Genomic DNA, 20,748 nt, shown 5'->3' on the forward strand with positions numbered 1-20,748 from the left:
GCTGAAATCCCTCTCTTAATTGTGGACCTGAGCAGTCTGAACTACACGGACTTACCCACGGACTTGAAGTTAATGAATACCTTCCACAAAGCAACTAAAGGTAGCCAGGGAGCTTCTGGTAAGTAAGGAGACACCTACTAAATTTAGACTTCTACGGAACACAGCAAACCTACTTAGGCAGGATAGGTTACATACCATGTTTCATTTCATGGCACTTTATTTCTATACATATTTTCATTAGGAAAAATCAATTGATAATTTCACATAATGACAAGCAAACTCCTGGAACCGGCTGCAAACCTAAATTAATATTCATCACCAGCAAAACCAAGTTGCTTAGTAAATCGCAAAGAATACCAGTCCTGCTAAAGCCTACTCAATTTGCTTCTTCATAACATACTTCTGCTTAAGTCACACAAGTCTATATTTCATGTTGGTGATGGCGACAGAAAGTAAAAGAATGAGAAAAGATGTTCAGTGATCAGATGAAGATGCTGCCACTGACAAAGAGCTTTCACCTGTCAAGTCAGCAAAACCCAAGTGCAACCTTGATCTCTTCTCTTTGTTCTAATACCTTTCAGAGAGCACCGCGGTGCAGGCAGAGCAAACACTGGTTAGTCAGCACCACTTTTGAAGGAGAGACCGTTTTCCAACTAGTATATGTACACACTGCCATGCAGAGAAGGTTTGTAGTTCATCACTAGACCTCCTTAGTACTACCATACCACCAGTAAGAACACTACTTTGATGTACTACCCATCTTTGTCCCTAGCTTGGTCCTAAAGTGGACAAAGAGACTGTTTGTACAATACTTTCTTGATGTGTTGAATCCCAACTGAAGCCAATATTCCACAGTTTAGGAGTTGCTTTGGAAAGCATCTTGATGCTTGAAAGGCAAGTAGTACTTACACACAGCTCATGTGAACAAAAAACCCGTGTATGATCACGACATACAGGAAACTGTTTAAAAGCCAAGTGAGGTGCTCTTTCTCATGAGAATATTACTTTTTCCACACAGGTTTATTTAGATATTTTTTGCCAGGCAATTATCCACAGACTGCAACTTATGGGGTACACTGACAACTGTGGTTTGGAAAACTAGACTAACAGATGTATTGTGCTTAATATTCAACATTGGATCAGGAGAGAAATAAAACTGCATATTCTCAAGCAAAGCAGGCAGAGGCCTGCAGCTACATCTAATTAAAACACCAGCAATGTGCAGTTTGTAACTACTTGTTACCACCCTGCACCTCTCAAAGGATTGTGCTTACTCAAGTATGGAATAAGAAAACAGAACACACCTGCACTCCCGTCTCTTGCTAGGAAATACAATGGCAGCTCATCCTCCCCACAGAGAGCTGGGATTCTGACAAGGACTTTACAATGCTCCTTGAATTTTAAGCAAGGACAAGATAGCAAAGCCTATTAATATGCTGCTTATGCTAACAGACAAGGAGACCACAAAGACAGCACCACTCTCAGGCTAACATAAAACCACACCAGAAAGATCGCACCTCTCTAAGACTAACACATCAAGCCCTTGAGTACCCGTACTGTAGTTGAAACTGCTATTTTCTGTATCTACAGCACCTTCTATACATGCACACCTTGAAAGCTTCCTCTTAGATAAAGATCTATCGAGAACATACCGGTATTAGGAACCAAAATACTTATTTTTCCCTCCATAAAAGTGTTTATGTCAAAAATACTTGCTTTTCTATACTCTTGACAACAGAAGTTTCCAGCAGTTCAAATCCATCACAGCCCTGATGATTAAAAACACACTGTCTCCATGAATTTGTAAGAATTCCCACTGTACCCAATCTCACTGTTTTCAGAAGGCATTTTTCCATAATAAATATTTCAGGGTTCTCATTATTACAAGCACCTCTTTCTACAATTGTGGTTAAAACAGAGGAAAAAAATAAACATCTCTGTTGTTTCATCACTTTTCAAATGTTTTTAGACCCATCAATCATTTTTGCCATAGTAGTTTAATTTTTCCTCTTGCTTAAATAAGACAACTTTTTTTGGCCAGGGAGGGTGTGAACTGAATATTTAGCTTATTTATATGAGTCTTGCTAGTCTACAAGACTGCTTGGCTAAGTTTAGCATTTTCATCTCAGACAGATTACAATTAGGAATGCCACGTAATGATTTAAGCCATTCAAGTAGAAAACATGGGTGTCTGTTCCTCGTGGTAGTATTACATTCCCCACACACTCTGCGCCACTTTAATTTTGTGCACCTTAAACCTCACATTCATCAACACGGGGAAACTAAAAGTTTAATTAAACTTATAAATATAGCTCTTACACAGCTGAATGTAACTGATGCTTCCAAGGCTGTACTGCCTTAGTAATATCCGTCACAATGTCCAGCTGAACTTACTTCAATCCAAGTTTTCCTTTTAAAGGAAAAAGCAGATGAGAGGCACGTGCATTCGTAAGTAAAAAGCAAAAAAAAAATCAGTTAATACCGTGTCTTGCTCATCCATTTCTTTAAGAGAAAACAGTTGCAAATGTCTTGCTGGCTATTGCTGCAGGTACTGCAGGAAGCCAGAAGCTGGCACACCACAAAGGGCAAACTCAGCGGAAACTCTTTACGTGGCACCGTTCACCCACAGCAGCTATCATTAACGCTCAGGGTATGGTTTGAGCAACCAAAACCAAGATGAAAGCTAACTGCTGCTGAAAGTAACAGCAGTGCTGCAGCATCCCCACCTCCAAAAAAGCAATCTCTGCCCCTCTGCTTGAACTCATGCATTTTCCTCACACACCACACCACTCCAGCTCTGCTTGCCAGGCTGGCAGAGCGGTACCTTGAGTCATCCCTTTTCCCACCACATCAAAACCCCCTTTCTGTAAGCCTTGGCAAACTGAACCAGGCCTTCACGTGGACAGAGGAGTGCTGAGGAAACAACTTCTACAAAGTGGCAGGTGGTACTCAGACTGACAGACATCCGAAATTAGACGAGGCTCTTTCAGCACTTTAGACCAGCCTAAATCCAGGCTGTCACGAGCCTCTTTCCTTCTCTGCTAGCCTCAGGTGAATTGCTTATGAATGCTCTGTAATGAAGCCAGCCAGGCCAGGCCAGGGAACTTGCCTGATTTTATTTTTTCCGATAGGTTATTCTAATAAATTAGTTGGGAAAAAATATTAAGACAGGCAAAGAACAAAACACTGAAAGTTTTTCATTTGCTTTTTGTTTATTTGTGCCCCCATCCCTTTTTTTGGGGGGGCAGGAAGGAAGGGAATTTTAATTCAGGATGAATGGCAAGTACATAGATTAATGCTTACAGACAGTATCCACATATTTAATTGCAAGTTTCTTTTAAAGTATTCATTATTCCAACACAATTTAGTATGAGACTTGTACTGAAAAATCTCTCATCTCACCACACTTTCAACATCAGCTAAGTGGCCAGGAAAATGAACATCCAGCAATAACAAAAGACTGGTCATCCCACAGAACTACATACAGCTTTATAAATCTTTATCTACGAGACTTTTTAATACATATTTAATTCAACACATATATGTTATATATATGATATATATAATAAATATATATATTGTGTGTATATATATTAAATATTACTAATTCAGTGGCTGTGATACGTGGCTAGATATAAGCACACAGTGGACTGTGCTTAAACCCTGAAGTTTTAATCCTTAAGTTTAAAGCACTTGCAAAAAGTTCACCAATCTCAGCAAAAAAAAATTACTCCAACCTTAATTTTTTTAAATTTTTTATTTTTTTTTTTAAACAACAGACCCGTGGAAGTACATGAAAAAAAGCAGTCCTTGCCTGAACAACAACCTGCCTATTACACCCCTGCTGCTTTCCAGAGCAGGATTTTAAGTCTGGAGTCCACGCACTGCTTCTGCGAGGATTGCGAAAGATAATAAAAGCTAAGGTTTCTCAAAGTAGCCAAGGAGATCTACCAGTTTGCCACCACTAAACAGAGTCAGCTCAACTTCTCGGGGCCCTAAAATTCCCCGCCTTGCACCCTTCATCTATCTGGTGCCAATTGTAAACAATACTTTCATCTCTTAACTGAGACAGTGGAACAAGCTGAGCAATAACTCCTTGCTGAGTTATTTCTCACCTAATGTAGCAATCTTAAGACGGATTACTCAAGTCAGAAGAGCACTGAAGCATGCACAAGCAGATACTGTGAGGTCCCACAGCAGTTTATGCCAGCTTATCTCTGGATTGCCACAGTCCTGTGCTCCTCTTGCTAAGAACTGCATGTTTTCCTATTTCTCCCCTTGGTCTGAAGCATACCCCTGGTAAAACACATGGTCACCCAGTTGAAATAACTGAGTTGTACAAATTAATTTTTTTGCCAAGCTATTTTTCAACCATATCAGCTACTTCAATGAGTTACTGTACAGCCTTATGACTTCCACTGCTGATGCAAGGAGAATGGCCAGACTGCATAGCTACAGGCAGGAAGGACAGTTCACATCTTACACTGTATACCTTATACATTGGTATAAATTACTGCAGATTCATGTTCCTATGAAAATAAAACACATTTTTATTTGAATTCATGGTTCAAGGGCCACTGGAACATTTTACATAGTATGAAATTCAGGTAGATTCAAAAACCACTTGTCTACTATAGAGTTTTGAGTTATTGCTAGTGAGTGAGCTCTTTTTTTCTTCTTAATTCTGCAGACACATAGTATTAAAATTGCTTCCAGCTACAAGCAAATGTTAATTATGTTAAATACAGACATCATTTATTTAGAAAGTGAAATTGCATTGTGAATTAAGCACCAAAAAGAGCTAATATCTGTGCAAGCTCTTTTATTACTATCTAAATACCCTCCAGATTGGTCAGCTGGCAATGATAAAAATGCTGGCAGCAATCTTGCACAGTATAGTTACACTTTAAAGCTAAAGTTGAGTTTTTCACTGAAACTAGTGATATCGACAACATGGCTATGTAACATTTTGGTCTAGCCTTTGAAAAGTTATGTAAACAACATCTGTAGTAGAGGGAAGTAACACATACATAGAAAAAAAAAACCAACCCTGTTTATCAGTTTTATAAAGCCTTTTAAAAAGCCTATAGCCAATAGGTATAGCATGTTCTTATGAAAAAAAAAAAAAAAAAAAAAAAAAAAAGGAAATTTGCTGTTTCCTTTTTTACACTGAAGTCCACACCCAGGAAAAATTACACTGAAATTCTTGTACCCTGATTTCTCATACAGATCCGTATTTGCATTATTTGCATAGAACTTACAAAAACAGCATAAAAAATTATTCCCTATTTTGAGCTGTACAGTAAAAGCAAAGAATAAATGTTATTTCCCAAAACGTTACACTTCGAGATGTTTTGGAAACGCACACAGGTTACGTTCATGCAAAACAAAAAGACGGATTTTTAATCTACTCTGACACAAAAGCAGTAATTGACATTTCAGAAACGGTCAAGCCTTTTATTTTATGTAGGTGGGATACAGTATGCCTTCCAGCATCACAACAATCTTTAGTTAGCCTAGTTTAGAAGTGAACACATTAACATACGCTAAATACAACCATACAAAAAACACAAAATGAACCTCAGAGAAGGTAATTATGGACTTTACCCTCTGCCCATAAAACTAATTTCCTAATACACAAGAAAATAAAGCATCAGTGTAATGACAAAAAAGCCCAGCCAGAAAACACTGGCAGCACATGATCAACCTTGCTTACCCTAGTCAATCTTGTGGATGATGATAGCAGATTACCTCATTTCTCCTTTTTATTGTCAGAACAGGGAGCATTTCTCCTGCTGACTGGACAAGCACCAAGACTGGCGCCACTCAGCTAGCAAAGATGCAGTAATAATATGAGAATTCATCCCAATGCAAAATTTAATGATAATCGACTATTAAAACGTGTCATCTTTTGATCCCCAGGAAAGCGTTTTTTGTTTAACATCAAAAAGATGTCATTCTTTTGTGTTTATCTCCACTTCAGAAACAGGCTTTCCTTTTAGCTGTATTCATCTCCACACAAAACTCTTTTAGCCAAGATCTGGAAAGCCAGACAACTGAGGGTCCACGCAGAGCTTGGATGTTTCCAGTTTAATACTTGAGCAACTGAATCTGCAGAGGATACTGGCCAAGCTACTAGAACGCTAGGTCCTTCAAATGACCTCCTACAGATCCTAATACACTCCTGACAGTCACATCACCCCACAGCTCACTGGGAGAGCATCCTGTGACCCTCTCCTTTATGGCAGCACAAGGCCACTGGTCACTTCCCAGGGGTCCTGCCAGCCTACAAAAACACGGAGCAGATGAGGACAGATCAAAGAGTTTCACAGAGTAGCTAGCTGTGCAAGAGGCAGACAGGACTCCTGGTGCCATTGCCTGAGGTTAGCACTGTGCTAAGACACTGAACTACAATTCCACCAAAGAAAATTAACAAACCCTAGAATGACAGCTTATCCACCTTTTTCCTTTGCAAAAGGGAATGGCCCTGCATCCTTAGCTCAATATTTACTTCTAGGTCAAGGTTACGCCAAACCAGATATCCCAATCTCAGGTTTGTTTTCCAAAACCTTGATCTCAGGGATAAAGTATGCACTAATATTCAAGATACTACCTTTGATTTGCAATATCACCATTTCCTAAGTGAAATACTGACTCTTTCTAAAGTAATCGAACACAATTATTTTGCTATTTCTTTAAATAACCACAAATCAGTCATCTTTGCATGAGGGTAAGTTCAGTGTTTCAGTTCAGCCCAATATATAATTATTGCTTTTCATTCTACCACAAAAGTCAAGATAAGCAGAAAGCTTTCACTTTTTCTACTCAGCTTCCACATCAAAAGTGAGTTTACTTGCACAGCTCTAGAGGTTAAAAAAATTATCTGCAAATAGCCATAACATACAATTAACTACATACGCTAAGTACTCACATGTAGTTAATGTATGCTACACAGAAATTTATAGTTTTATGCAATAAGAATCCATACAAACAATGGCTCTTCTTCCTGCTTATACACTAGAATGTACCAAGAGCAGAAGTTAAAACTATGCTAAGTAAAAACTAGGACTAAGTTAAGCATTAGTGATCTTGTATAAACCATGAATCAAAATAAATGAACAGCAAATATGTTGATCTTTGGTGGTGGTGTGGGGTATGTGCATGTGTATAAAATACTGGCATTAGATATTGTATGTTATAGTTTATGAGCATTTTAAGAAGAATCTGCACTTAAACATGGTCTTTAAAAATTAGAAGGTTAGAGAAAACTACTATAAACAGCAAACTTATGACTTGTTGGCAGAACATGAGAACTGCATTAATTTATTAAAGCTACACAAGATGTTTTTCTGTGGGAGAAAGAATAGAATTAAAAGGATGGTAAGAAGACACCAATATCTTCTCAGCTCTTGCTAGCTGTAACAAAGTTAAGATTCCAGTTTCAATTTGGTTACTCAAAGCTTCCCTCTCTAATAAAAAACACAAGGATACTAACGATATTTTTACTGCTGCTGGAAAAGTAAGAAAGGACATGAAAGTGCTTTTAAGACAGAAAGCATGTTTCATAACCATTTTTGCAGCTGACTGTAAAGAGAAAATGAGAAAGATATAAACAAAAATCACTCATATGAAAGAGCCTTTACTCAGTGACACCCCGAAGAGGATTACAGGTCAGGTACAAATCCTATTACCTTTCCCCAAAGAAAACATCAAATTCTACTATCATCAGGCTACTTTCCCTACCACGTGCTTAGTTATGTGCAAATTGTACTAAATTAGCGACTTTACCATCTCTGTAAACATCTTCAACCTGCTCATAGGACAGTATGATAGTGTAGCAAGTCAATTAACCACCCTGATGAATCTAAGAGAAAAGTAAGAGAAGGCAGTCATTACAAAAACACTGGATGTTTAACAGCAACATTCTGCTAAAGAGGGCACCCTTAGAATTGAAAGAGAAAGCTGTGCTAGTTAGGGATATATAACAAGGTGCTCAGTGTGACATTCTGCATTGACTGAAGTCAGAACTTTCATTTTCCCTACATGCCATTCCCAGTAGAAGCTCTTTGGCAAGCCTACACACATCTTAAATTGGGCTAGAAACTCACACTGCCTGTTATGAACACAGCTAAAGCATGTGACAGTTTCTTATGATGAAGTTGTATATGCTTGTGACTGGTACTTACACTACTCATCCACATGGTGGGAGAAAAGAAAGCTTAGAGAAAGGACTCATAAATTTAAGGTCAGCAGGCTGTACCTATGCAGGTCAAATTAGGGAAAGAAAGAAAAAAAGAAAGCAGCAGCAGAATTTGTCTTCCCATTTGTGGGTAGACACAAAACTGACTTTGTAGGCTACCCAAGAGGCTCCATAACCACAACAACTGACAAGATACTGGTCAATGTTGTGGTCCACTGCGGTTACTGCATGGCAAGTAACCACCCTTTTCAGAAAGCTGGCAACAGAATACACAACGGAACAGAGCAGCACAGAGTGAGGACGAACTGCACAGCAAAAAGGAGATGGTATCAGCCACCATAAATGACACTATTCAGTACTAGAATTAACCAACAAATTTCAATTTTTTGAGACAAAAGGAACCTTAAATCAGACAGAGATATTGCCAGTGTCTGTCCAGGAGAGAGAGCCACAGAATTTGTTCATCTGTCAGACACTCCCTGACACTCCCTTGAAAAACAAGCGAACATCCCCTTCAGAAACAACAGCTAACTCTCCCCTACACCAAAACCTCATTTTCCTGTAAAGCTCCTAGATGCACATGTTGGTATAAAAAAAAAAACCAAACAACCCTGTGCACACATACACAGAAGCTTGAAAAATCGAGACATCTAACCAACAGTGTTAGAGCTGCTAATGAGAACACTACCACTAGTAAGAACCTTCAAAGCAAGGCAAGTTGAGCACATGAGAACAATTTGTAGGATTGGCAGTGTAAAGACGGGGCAGATGAGAGATAGGAAAACATGGACTTTGTTCCACGTTTTCTGCTTCTGAGAGACAGCAAATTTTCTACAGGACATAGAATATAGCTGATGACTTCAATAACTACTCATAGGAGAACAGCACACATGCTGGCAACTACTTTTTAATGACACTTGTAATAAACCTTACTACATAATACATTTTTAAGAATTATTTACATAATTGCTTTATGAGCTCCACCAATAGACCCCGAGAAACCTAAAAGAGGAAAAGAAAAGGCACTCTCAACAAGGATTCCCTCTCAGAAGGCTGACTGCAGCTCCTAAGAATGAAAATGATGCCAGGGGTACTGGCCATCCTAAAAAAAAAAAAAAAAAAAAAGAAAAAAGAAGAAATAGAAAAGTTGGGTAAAAGGATAAAATAAATTACTTGAAGTTCTAGAAAAAAAAATAAGGTCAGAATAGGCTGCCAAGCCTGGACTCCCCCTTTTCTTGGATCTAACTAATGTCTCTCCCAAGTGCCATGTGAGGAGGCATGAGCAATCTTAAAGCTAGCTAGCTTGCCACAGTTAACATGGATTAGGAAAATCCCTGCCTGTTAACTTTAGTTTTGCCATGTATCACCGATTATAATAGCCTCTCTCAAATGGAAGGGGTACAAAATGTATTTGCAAAGGAGTGGGGAGGAAGAAGAGGTTGGGTATTCCAACTGCCAGCAAAGCCCCATCCAGCCTCTACTCTTCCACCTTGAAAAACCCACTCAACACACTATGCAGTGGGTGCAACTAAGAGAGAACAGAAGGCAGCACAGCTCATATGTTCACTTCCTACATGCAACGGTTACATGAGTGAAGGCTGCATCACACATCACAGGCAGTTCTGCACTGAAGAAGCCCAAGCCCCCAGCCACAGTCAGGTGAGAAACAGCAGGAACTCCACGTCTGTCCACAAGAAGGAAAGGGAGCAGGGATGGAGCCAGTTCCAGAACTACAGCCTTTGATCATGGCTTACAGAAAGGGTCCCATCAAAGGAGGTACTTCGACAGCATGTTTAACAGTAGCCCCGCACAATCGCAGTCAGAACTGTTTCTGAAGGCCACACCAGCAAGAGCCATGCACAGACTGTGGCATGCTGATCAGAGGGCTGGAAGAACCACCAGCTAAGTGCGCATCACATCACTCAACTAAATCAAGACTGGGTGGAAAAGTAGGCATGACAACTATCTACAAACTGAAGAGCAGTCATACCAGTGGTGGCAAGGGAATTACATTCAGGGCAAGGGAGAACACATGTCCTCCCCATGTTTGCATTGCTCTCCCCAAGCCTGCCTTTCTGCTACCCAAGTTATCTATTTCCTGAGCCGCTTGCTAGAGCAAACAAGCTCTTTACAAAACTGCACCATAGCAGAACCACCCTAAGAGAGGTATAGGGAGGATGGTTAAGAGCAGAGGAATGAAATCATGAAACAGGAAGGAAGAACAGCAGGAAAAGTTTCCGGACAGTTTGTTTTCAGCTGTGGGAATCACTTCCCAAAGGAAGTGGTAGAAGATTAACCACTTGAGTCACTTAAAATAACAAGAAAAAACACTAAAATTCTGCCCTCACATCAGAAATTCATGCACATTCTAGAGAAACTCACATCCCTCTGAATAAGTCCTTCACAAGGGTGGACATAACTAGGGATATGATGTAGACTGGATGACTTAATGAACTCCCTGACTGCACACACAAAGAACACCAGGTTTAACTGCTGACACTTCATTTTGAAATAAGTCTGGTTCATTTATCATATGGCTGGCAAAGAGATACAGCACTTACCAGCTCCAACTTTGATTAAGGTAGGATTTCTGCATGCCTGTCAGGTTTGCACTCTTCAGCTAAAACATCTTTGAAAAGGACAAAAGTTGAAGGCGTACCCATCCTAAACTTGCCTTGTCTTGTCTACCCATTGCCAACGGCTCACTGTTTTTGCAACCCTTATAAATATAGCCTTAGGCAGGCTTGTAAAATGCTACTTAATCATTTGCCAGAGGCAGGTAACATTTTTTGTGACAGGAGAATGAATCATTAGTTTCATCACTGGGATGTATGTGGATAACGAATGTCTTCGCTACTTTTAGAGTTTTGCTTATTTTAGTCTCATTCACATCTTTCTAGTAGTATAACACTTCTAAAAAGAAAATATGCTGCTACCAAGTAATCTCATTTCATAATAAAAACTGCTTTTTCTCACACTACCACCATCACCTATTGAACAGTTGTGTCAGGAATGCAGATTATCTAAACCTGTTCTCACGTACGTAAAGTCCTGCTCCATTTCAACACTTAAGCACACACACAGCATCAGCCGCGAGCGGTTCCAATGATCTGCATGGAGACAATCTTTACTCCTGAAGGTTTGTGTGTCTTGGCATGAGCAGGACTGTAGCACCAATGACAAATCTACCAGAAATCAAAAGAAAAAACAACATTTTCACCCAACAGGTACGTGCACATGTGGTGGCATGAATGGACCGTTGTATTATTCCAAGGACAAATGCAGAAGGAACCAAAACCACTTTTCAATCTTTTTCCATACAGAAAAATAGTCACAAAGCCTACCTAATGAGTCTAACAGAGAGTCAGACACTTATTCCACAAGATAAAGACATCTGACAGGGGCTAAACTGTGAGTCAGAAAGAATTTCCTATCACTCCATGTTTCCTTCCAATCATCGGTATAGGAAGATAGCAATACTGTGTTCCTATTGCTGTAAGCTATTTCAGAAATCTCTGTGTGAAACAGACCACATACAGAGGCCTCGCATTCCCGTGTCCACCTCAAGACAAGCTTATAGCGAGCTGCAGAGGCTCAGGGCAGCTTCGAGCAAAAACTGCATAGACTGAACGCATCGAGCAGTCAAAAGGCTGCGCTGACAATCACGCCATCCTTCGAACAGTGCACACACTCCGCTATGAATAGTTACTTTTAACAGACATGTGCAGGTCAAAAACGCTAGACACTCAAGTCCCTACACTGACTCACTCCTTACGATCCCATCGCTGGAACTCCTCTGCTTCCCGCAGAAGGTAAGCCTCTCTCTCCCTCGCCTCTCCCGCCGTCGGACCGGGCTCCGAGGGGACGCCCGCCCTCCCAGGGCAGCTGTCCGAAACTTTTACGAGCCTAGTGCTGCCCTTTCCCCGGCACCCGTGCGGGAAGCCACGGACGGCACAAGGCAGCTCCAAGCGGGGCACTGGCACAAGCTCCCGCCTTCGCAGACAGGGAAGGGTCGGGACGGCGCGGCCGCGGGCGCTGCCCGGGCAGGGCAGGACCTGGCCTCGGGCGGACAAAGGCCTTGCTGGCTCCCACCGGCACGGGAGGCCCGATGCCGCCGTCCCGCCGCCACAGGAAGCCGCAGGCTGGGCCCGACACCATCCCGCTCGCCCGCAACGCTGACCCGGGACTAGCACACCTTCCCGGCGCCTAGGCAGACACGGCGGGCGGCGAGACTCCCCATCAGCCGCCCGGGACGGGCGCCGAGGTACCCGCGCCCCGAGGCGGCGGCGGCTCCTCCCGAGTGCTGCCAGCGGCACCCCGCGCGGGAGCGAGGGAGGGCGACAGGAAGCCGCACTCGCCACCCTCTTCTCCGCACCACCCGCCGGAGCCCGCCCAGATACCAGCGTCCCGTGCCGGGCAGGCACCGCTCAGCCCGCTACCGACCAGCTCCAACCCCCGCCCCGTCCTCCTGCTACCTCGGCCATGTCCGCGGCGCGGCCGGTTCCTGGCAGGGGGGCGCTCCGGCCCCGGCCCACCTAGCTGACTGGCGCCCCGGGAGCAGGCTGGGCTGGGCTGGGCTGGGCTGGGCGCAGCACGGCACGGCGGGAAGGCCGGCCTCGCTTCTCTCTCCCCCCTCCGGCTGCTCACAGCCGCCTATTCTCCTTGCTGCTAAGGGGGAGTCCGGCGCAGCGGGGGAGGGGAAGGTCCGCGCTCAGCCGCGCTTTCCCCGCCCCGGAAACACATTCCTCCCCGCTGCCGTCAAGCCCTGTCGGGGGAGGTGCTCTCCGCCGCGGCGGTGGGGCAGGGTAGGCGGACTGGGATCTCCCGGCCTCAGGCGGCGCCCGCTTCCCACTTGTCTCCCAGCTTCTTCCGTGGCGGCTGCCAGCTCCTTATTTGGTGGGGTTTATTAGCGCCCGGCTGCGCGTCCCCGTCTCCGCAGCCCCTAGGACAGGCCGTGAGGACGGGGCTGCCCCGCGGCTGGCGGCGCTTCCGTCGGCGCTGCGGCGTCGGAAGGCTGCTGGAGCCCAGAGCTTCTTTATCAGGGCTGCGGTTTCTCCCCCTGTTCGCGCCGCTGCCTGGTTTCTCCTGGCTCGCCCTGTCGGTGCCCGTGGACGAGCGTGGGGGCAGAGGGGTGGCTAGGAAAGGGGAGACTGCTCGTCCCTCTTGCTGGCAGCTCTTTCCAAACGGTGTGAAGGCAGCAAGCGATGGATGAGCTGGGAGTGGCGCTGATGGCACTGTCCAAGCTAAGAAATGGCACTCCCGAAGTCCCTTGGCCAGAGCCTACTGCTGTTTGGCACATGCTTTTAGCGTTTTTAAGTGCTCCTGAAAGTAGGTTCTTGGGGGATCTACTGATAAATAAAATACAATTAAAATAAAATAGGCTTGCAACTTTCTTGGAGGTACAGAGTGATGGAAAACACAAGCTATGGACTCCCATGTCACCTTTCTGAAAGCGGGTGTCAGTCCTGTTTCTGTGATGAAATGAGTGGTGCTGCAAATTGATCATTTTAGTGCTTTTCTGCAGTCTTGTTTGTAGCTGCACTTAAGAAATTAATGCTGTTTCTGCCTTACTAGAGCACAGCCTGTGATTCAAGCCCGTGTTCCATTTGGGCAGTGCAGCTGTTCAGGATGTAGTTTATTAACATAGCTGCATTAGCAGAAGCTTTTAATGCTGGTACAACTGCCACTGTAAAACTGTTATAGTAGTCTTGGAAAATGAGATTGAAATGATAGGCTGCTGCTCCAAGCAGCTTCATCAAAAGCAAGCACTGCTTAAATGAAGTGGAAGAGAAGTTAACTTTGACAATCAGGGATAAGGAATCCAGAGACCACATATTTCCACAAGTAAATTAGTGTATGATACTAGCTCTGCCAGGAACAGAGAAAGAAGCTGCCATAATCCCAAAGTTTTAAAATGCTAGAGAAGTATGCCACACAAAATAAAAGCAAATGCTTGTTGGATAGTGATTTGCCAAAAAAAGTAAGAAATTTTAAGTACTGGGGGGAGAAAAATGACTTTTAGCCAATGTATTCTTCTCTGCTTCTTTGTTGCAGGGGAAAAAATCCACTTTTTTGTGAGAATATGCAAACATGCAGAAGTCAGCTACGGTGTATGGCAAACAAGCGGTGGCAAAAATGTCCCTCAGATTGATGGGGCTACAAGGAGTAAATAAAACTGCTTAACAAACTGGTGTTTCAAGCATTTGCCAATGCTCAGCTTAGAATTCACGTGTCAGATTGCCAGTGGCTGGCTGTGGTGTTCAATAGGAAATTGGCAGGAAAAGGTCTCCCAAACAGCTGAAAAAAATCACTGAATTATTTGGCTGTTTTCTGGACTCCTTTGGAGAGCACAGATGTGTATGAATGCCATTTATTATTTTCCAACACTTCCGTAGTACTAAAAATGTCAGAAAAAAGTGTTGGAGGTGTCTGAGCCAGCTGACACAATCGCAGATGATGTCATAGAATCATAGAATAGTTAGGGTTGGAAAGGACCTTAAGATCATGCAGTTCCAACCCCTCTGCTATGGGCAGGGAAACCTCACACTAAACCAGGTCACCCAAGGCTCTGTCCAGCCTGGCCTTGAACACCGCCAGGGATGGAGCATTTACAGCTTCCCTGGGCAACCCATTCCAGTGCCTCACCACCCTCATAGTAAAGAACTTCCTCCTTATATCCAATCTAAACTTCCCCTGTTTAAGTTTTAACCCATTACCCCTTGTCCTGTCACTACAGTCCCTAACGAAGAGTCCCTCCCCAGCATCCTTATAGGCCTCCTTCAGATACTGGAAGGCTGCTAGGAGGTCTCCACGCAGCCTTCTCTTCTCCAGGCTGAACAGCCCCAACTTTCTCAGCCTGTCTTCATACGGGAGGTGCTCCAGCCCCCTGATCATCCTCGTGGCCCTCCTCTGGACTTGTTCCAACAGTTCCATGTCCTTTTTATGTTGAGGACACCAGAACTGTACACAATACTCCAAGTGAGGTCTCACGAGAGCAGAGTAGAGGGGCAGGATCACCTCCTTCGACCTGCTGGTCACGCTCCTTTTGATGCAGCCCAGGATACAGTTGGCTTTCTGGGCTCTGAGGGGGGCACACTGCCAGCTCATGTTCATTTTCTCATCAACCAACACCCCCAAGTCCTTCTCTGCAGGGCTGCTCTGAATCTCTTCTCTGCCCAACCTGTAGCTGTGCCTGGGATTGCTCCGACCCAGGTGTAGGACCTTGCACTTGTCATGGTTAAACTTCATGAGGTTGGCATCAGCCCACCTCACAAGCGTGTCGAGGATGCCATCCCTTCCCTTCAGTGTATCAACCGAACCACACAGCTTGGTGTCATCTGCAAACTTGCTGAGGGCGCACTCAATCCCACTGTCCATGTCACCAACAAAGATGTTGAACAAGACTGGTCCCAACACTGATCCCTGAGGGACACCACTCGTTACTGGTCTCCAGTTGGACACTGAGCCATTGACCACAACTCTTTGCGTGTGACCATCCAGCCAGTTCTTTATCCACCAAATGGTCCACCTATCAAATTGATGTCTCTCCAATTTAGAGACAAGGATGTCGTGTGGGACAGTGTCAAATGCTTTGCACAAATCCAGGTAGATGACATCAGCTGCTCTACCCCTGTCCATCAGTTCCATAGCCCCATCATAGAAGGCCACCAAATTGGTCAGGCAGGATTTCCCCTTAGTGAAGCCATGCTGGCTGTCACCAACCACCTCCTTGTTTTTCATGTGCCTTAGCATGCCTTCCAGGAGAACCTGCTCCAAGATTTTGCCAGGCACAGAGGTGAGACTGACTGGTCTGTAATTCCCCAGGTCATCCCTTTTACCCTCCTTGAAAATGGGGGTTATATTTCCCTTTTTCCAGTCATCAGGAACTTCACCTGACTGCCATGATTTTTCAAATATGATGGACAGTGGCCAAAATGTTTAATGTAGTGTCTCCATAGTGTGGTATGTATGATTAGGGACTGTAGTGATAGGACAGGGGGTAACGGGTTAAAACTTAAATGGGGGAAGTTTAGGTTGGATATAAGGAGGAAGTTATTTACTATAAGTTTGGTGAGGCACTGGAATGGGTTGCCCAGGGAAGTTGTGAATGCTCCATCCCTGGCAGTGTTCAAGGCCAGGTTGGACAGAGCCTTGGGTGACATGCCCATGGCAGGGGGGTTGGAACTAGATGATCTTAAGGTCCTTTCCAATCCTAACTATTCTATGATTCTATGATTCTATATCTGGGAGAGCCAGTTGAACATTTTTGCATGGAAATGCTCAAGAAAATACAGGTTTTCATGGCTTGAGTGGGTAGCTAGGAAGTGTTAGGCTTGGGTATGACTTCTGGAAATCCACATTCTTACATCTTATGGAAAGTAGGTGAAAAAATGTTGACACTGGAGACAGAAGTGTACATGGTATATATTAATTTGGTGTATAGAGTGATTTGTTTGATAGTGCTGGATTTGCTGCTGTGTTCATGATTGCTTTTTTCTGTGATTTTGAGAGATTGTGGTTCTTTGTTACAGGTTTTGATAGAAGCTTTCAACTCTCCCTTCTCTAAATACTTGCATTATACAACCCTTATAAAATTTGGAAAATATCAGGATTGTAATACTTCAGTTAGTTTAGCTTAATTTTGTTTAATTGGCTTAATTACATTAAATTAGCACACCATTTTCCCTGATTTTTTTATGTGTTTAATACTCAGGTTATAATTAGAAAACAATAAGGACTGTTATTTGGTAGTGATGCCTTTTGTTTTATGTGTAACGTATATTCATTTTCTGTGGACAATGTAAGAAGTGTATTTCTGTGCTATTCAATGTACCATCACAGGATAGCTAACTAAATGATGTCTGCAGATAGAAGAAATAGTAAAATATTTTGGTTTATGATTATTTGTGTATCACATTATTGAAAAATTCACACAAGTAATCAGAAAAATAAGTATTTAATATTTTAGCTATTGCTTTTCAAAGTATTTGCAGTATATTTGGCAAATTATATTACTTAGTAGGTACAGCTGATATGATTACATGGAATTACGTTTTATACCTACTAAGATTTTGCTTTAAAAGCCCATTGAAGGATATTTTTTCATTCTGTCTAGTTATCTTTTACTCTAAGCCATTGGCAAAAGAGGCCCCTTCTATCATAGGAGAAAAGTAGTTGGTGGAGCACCAGTGGTGTGTAGGTATGTAGTAATCTGAGAGTCGTTGGCTTATTGTCACTGAGTCATTTTATACATATAAATATATATTATTAGCATGACCAGATTGTGCTGTGGAGAAATCAGTCTGTAACTACAGCTTGCCTTATGGATGCCGGTTTCATTATAACTTTTACAGAAGCACCCAGGAATCCCAAACCAGCATTGCAGAGTACTTTATTTCTCTTTCTTGCCCTCTTCTTTTCTTTCTCTGCCTCTTCAAAATGCTCTTACCCTGCTTGAGTTATTTTTTCTTTCCAAACTAAAGAAACCCAAGAAAACCTCATAAACCTGAGGTGAAAGACCATAGTCTAAATACAAAAGACAGATAAAAAGTCTTTTTATCTTTTTATCAGAAAACCAAAGTAATTTTCCCAAGGATAGCAATGGAGCTGGAAACAGAAGTCAGGTCTCCTGGGAACACACCAGGCTGCAGCCTCCTGGGCTGTCACAACTTTGGGAGCACAGGGTTCTCCTGGCCACTTTTGAGAGCACCAGCTGTGCAGTCACTGAGGGGCACAGCAAGTGTTGAGGCCTCGCTGGCAGCTTGTCAGCTTGCCTTCCAGTATAGAGGATGAAGGAGATGTTAGACGTGGACACAGAATTAATACAGAAAGTATTAGAAGATAGGGTCACTCAGTACCTGAAGTGATGGTGCTAAATGGTTGTGATAATTGCTTTTGATAACAGGCTCTATTTGTCTGCTGACAATAAGGAACACTTCTCCAGGCAGGCAGTGAGGAAACCTGGCAGCTTGTCAGCAAGGTACAATGTGCCAGTTATATGGAGTGGTATGTTTACCATGTTTATATGAAGTGAGGTTCCTGTGCCCCACACAAGGGCTGGAGTGGAGTGAGTCACAGATATGTCCAGCTGGAACACTGCAGCAGATTGTAGCCTGTGGGCAAAGGTTTGCTTTGCAAGATAGTCCACCTGTAAGACACCAAATGACTTGCTGGACTTGCCTCCTGTTCACAGTAGCAACATTCAGCACTTACCTGCAATAATTAAGCTTAGATCTCTGCTTTGTTCAATCAACAGTCCTGTATCTACCATGAGCCTAAAAAGGTCAGAATCCACCAAGCCCTTCCTTCGGCTCACTGGTGTCTAAAAAGCAGCTTGTCCCTGTTTGCTTTCAGGCAAGAAGGGAGAGGTCAGCCAGAGGACATGGGTCTTCTGGTGGGACTGGCCCATGCCATCCATTGCACAGGAACAGAGCAGGCTGTTAGGGTAGGGGACTAACAGGCAGCTTTTGTTAACAGCTGTGCTGTGCCCTGTGCTCCTTTGGTCTTCCTCTAACTCTTTTTCTGCATTTATTTCACCTGCAAAGCTGCCCTCTCCAATTTTTGTGCATTTGTTTGGATAAACTAAGTGGTTGCTGTTACAGTCCCATGTTTTCCCTGCTGCTGTTGGCATACACATTCCTTCCTGTTTGTCACCTGGTTGTATTTCTTCCAAAGCTGTTTTGTGATACTCCTATGTCATTGCAAAGATCATTTGTTTTACACAGAAATTCCATAAGATATTCTGACTCTGAGTAAGCAAGGCAAGAATCCTTTTTCATCTTCAGGCATGAGGCACAGGTTCCTCCTTGTTCCAAAGTAAGGAAGTGAGCAGGAGTTAAGTGAGGAGAATAATGTCTTTGAGCTTTATGTTCATAGGAAACACTTATGATCACAGTAACACAGGGCACAGAACTTCTGCGTCAGCTACTTATGTTGCTTGAACTAAAGCATGTTTTCTAGAAACCTTGATTTTAAAACTTCAGGCTTGAAGATACTTTAGTGTTTGATTACCCAAGAAAAGATGCCTATGGGAGATTAGAAATATCCCCAAAGGATGATAATTCTGAATGTACAATGACTTTATGAGATTCAACAGTTAGTTAATTCTTACCATGTGCTGCCTTATTCTATGAGGCTCTGAGATCATGTGCCTACATATTCCATTCACTCCTTCTCAAGGGATTCCCACTACTTAGGCTAGCAGCTCATGCTCATTTGGGAAAAATGAATTCCACAGCCCCCAAAAGAATTGAGGGAGGAGGGGGAAGAGGGTTGTGAGAGCTTTCCTTTGCAGACTTCTGCCTTAGTTTTGCCATAAGGGGCATGCTGCAACATTTTAGGCTCAATGCAATAGTTATTGCTGCATGAAATTACTGAGATTTGGACTTTTATAGAGAAGAGGAGGGCTAAAAATGGGAGAGGCGAATTTTGATGTCATCTGCTGCAGAAAAAGTAGGAAAGGGGAACAACCTACTAGCAGTGAGAGTCTGTGTTGTGAGAGCAGGAATAAGGACAGATTTTATGTTCATTGGTATATAGGGGAAAGAGGAGCTATGAGGAAACCAGCATATTTTACACAAGACTAGAAGGCATGAAATGGGACAAATAAAGTCTGAGGGAAATAAATAGAAGTAGTACCTCTGGAAAAGGAGATTTGGGTAAATAGAATCACTTCTGTATAAGGCGATTGGCTGTTCTAATAAAAAACAATGACAAAAAAGGCAGAACATAATATTTTTATAATACTATTTCTGTCTAGTAGGAAAGAGTCCTATATTGAGCTTGTTTGGAACCCCTCAATTTATCCTCCCCATTCCTACACACCTGGCCTTGCGCTCATGATTTTGTTTCTTCAGATAAATGGTTTACTGACTCTTCTTTATTTTTATTTCCTAGACTCATATCTAAAATGCTTTTGATAGTCAGGATGTTTGGTTGAAAATGCCAGTGATTTACAGCCAGATCTCTTGCTTGCAGACTCTCACTGATCCACATACATTGTTAACTTTCTAGCACAAGTATCGTAAATTTTCTTATTCTTAAGATGTTACAGCTGGATGTTAATAGCAGTTTTGATTGAGTATTGGTTTATCCCAATACTTTGTCATCTAAGCAGAGGCTAATACAAAGCAATTACAACTTTCTGTTGTGCTGTTCACCCCTTTTATCTTCTTTCTTTACAACTCTGCTAATGGTTGTGGTATTTTGCAACAGTAAACTGTATAACTCACATAACACATCAAGAGAAGATTTTGGTTTCTCAGTCTGCAGGTGTAGATTCTTAAATGAAATACAGCATTAATTAAATGCTAAGTGTGAAACTACAGTAAGAAGTATTGTAGTTCACTAGTATCCTTGGCAGTAAGCTATTCTGACCTCAGCTGACATTATAACTGCTACAAACACAAAGTTCCATTCTGATTTCATCTAGGTGTAATGAACCAGCAAGAAATTAAAATGAAAATATAGTTGACAGTGACCTAATATATGATGGAAATATCCACAAGCAATTTTTAGAAAAGCTCAAAAAGAACAAGGTGGAACATAGC

General features: G+C 42.7%; 1 protein-coding gene across 2 annotated transcripts in view; it reads right to left on the reverse strand.

The window, feature by feature from the left end:
• The window catches only part of ITGB1 (integrin subunit beta 1), a 47,407-nt gene extending 34,489 nt beyond the window's left edge, over positions 1–12,918 (reverse strand). For both annotated transcript variants that reach the window (XM_080610218.1, XM_080610217.1), the window contains exon 1: positions 12,676–12,918. In XM_080610218.1, the coding sequence (XP_080466344.1) occupies positions 12,676–12,684 (9 nt within the window). In that variant the 5' untranslated portion in view covers positions 12,685–12,918. The remainder of the gene's footprint in view (positions 1–12,675) is intronic.
• Between the last annotated feature and the right edge of the window lie 7,830 nt (positions 12,919–20,748).

This window comes from Psittacula echo (genome assembly GCF_963264785.1).
Source record: "Psittacula echo genome assembly, chromosome: 2".
NCBI classification, from domain to species: Eukaryota; Metazoa; Chordata; class Aves; order Psittaciformes; family Psittacidae; genus Psittacula; species Psittacula echo.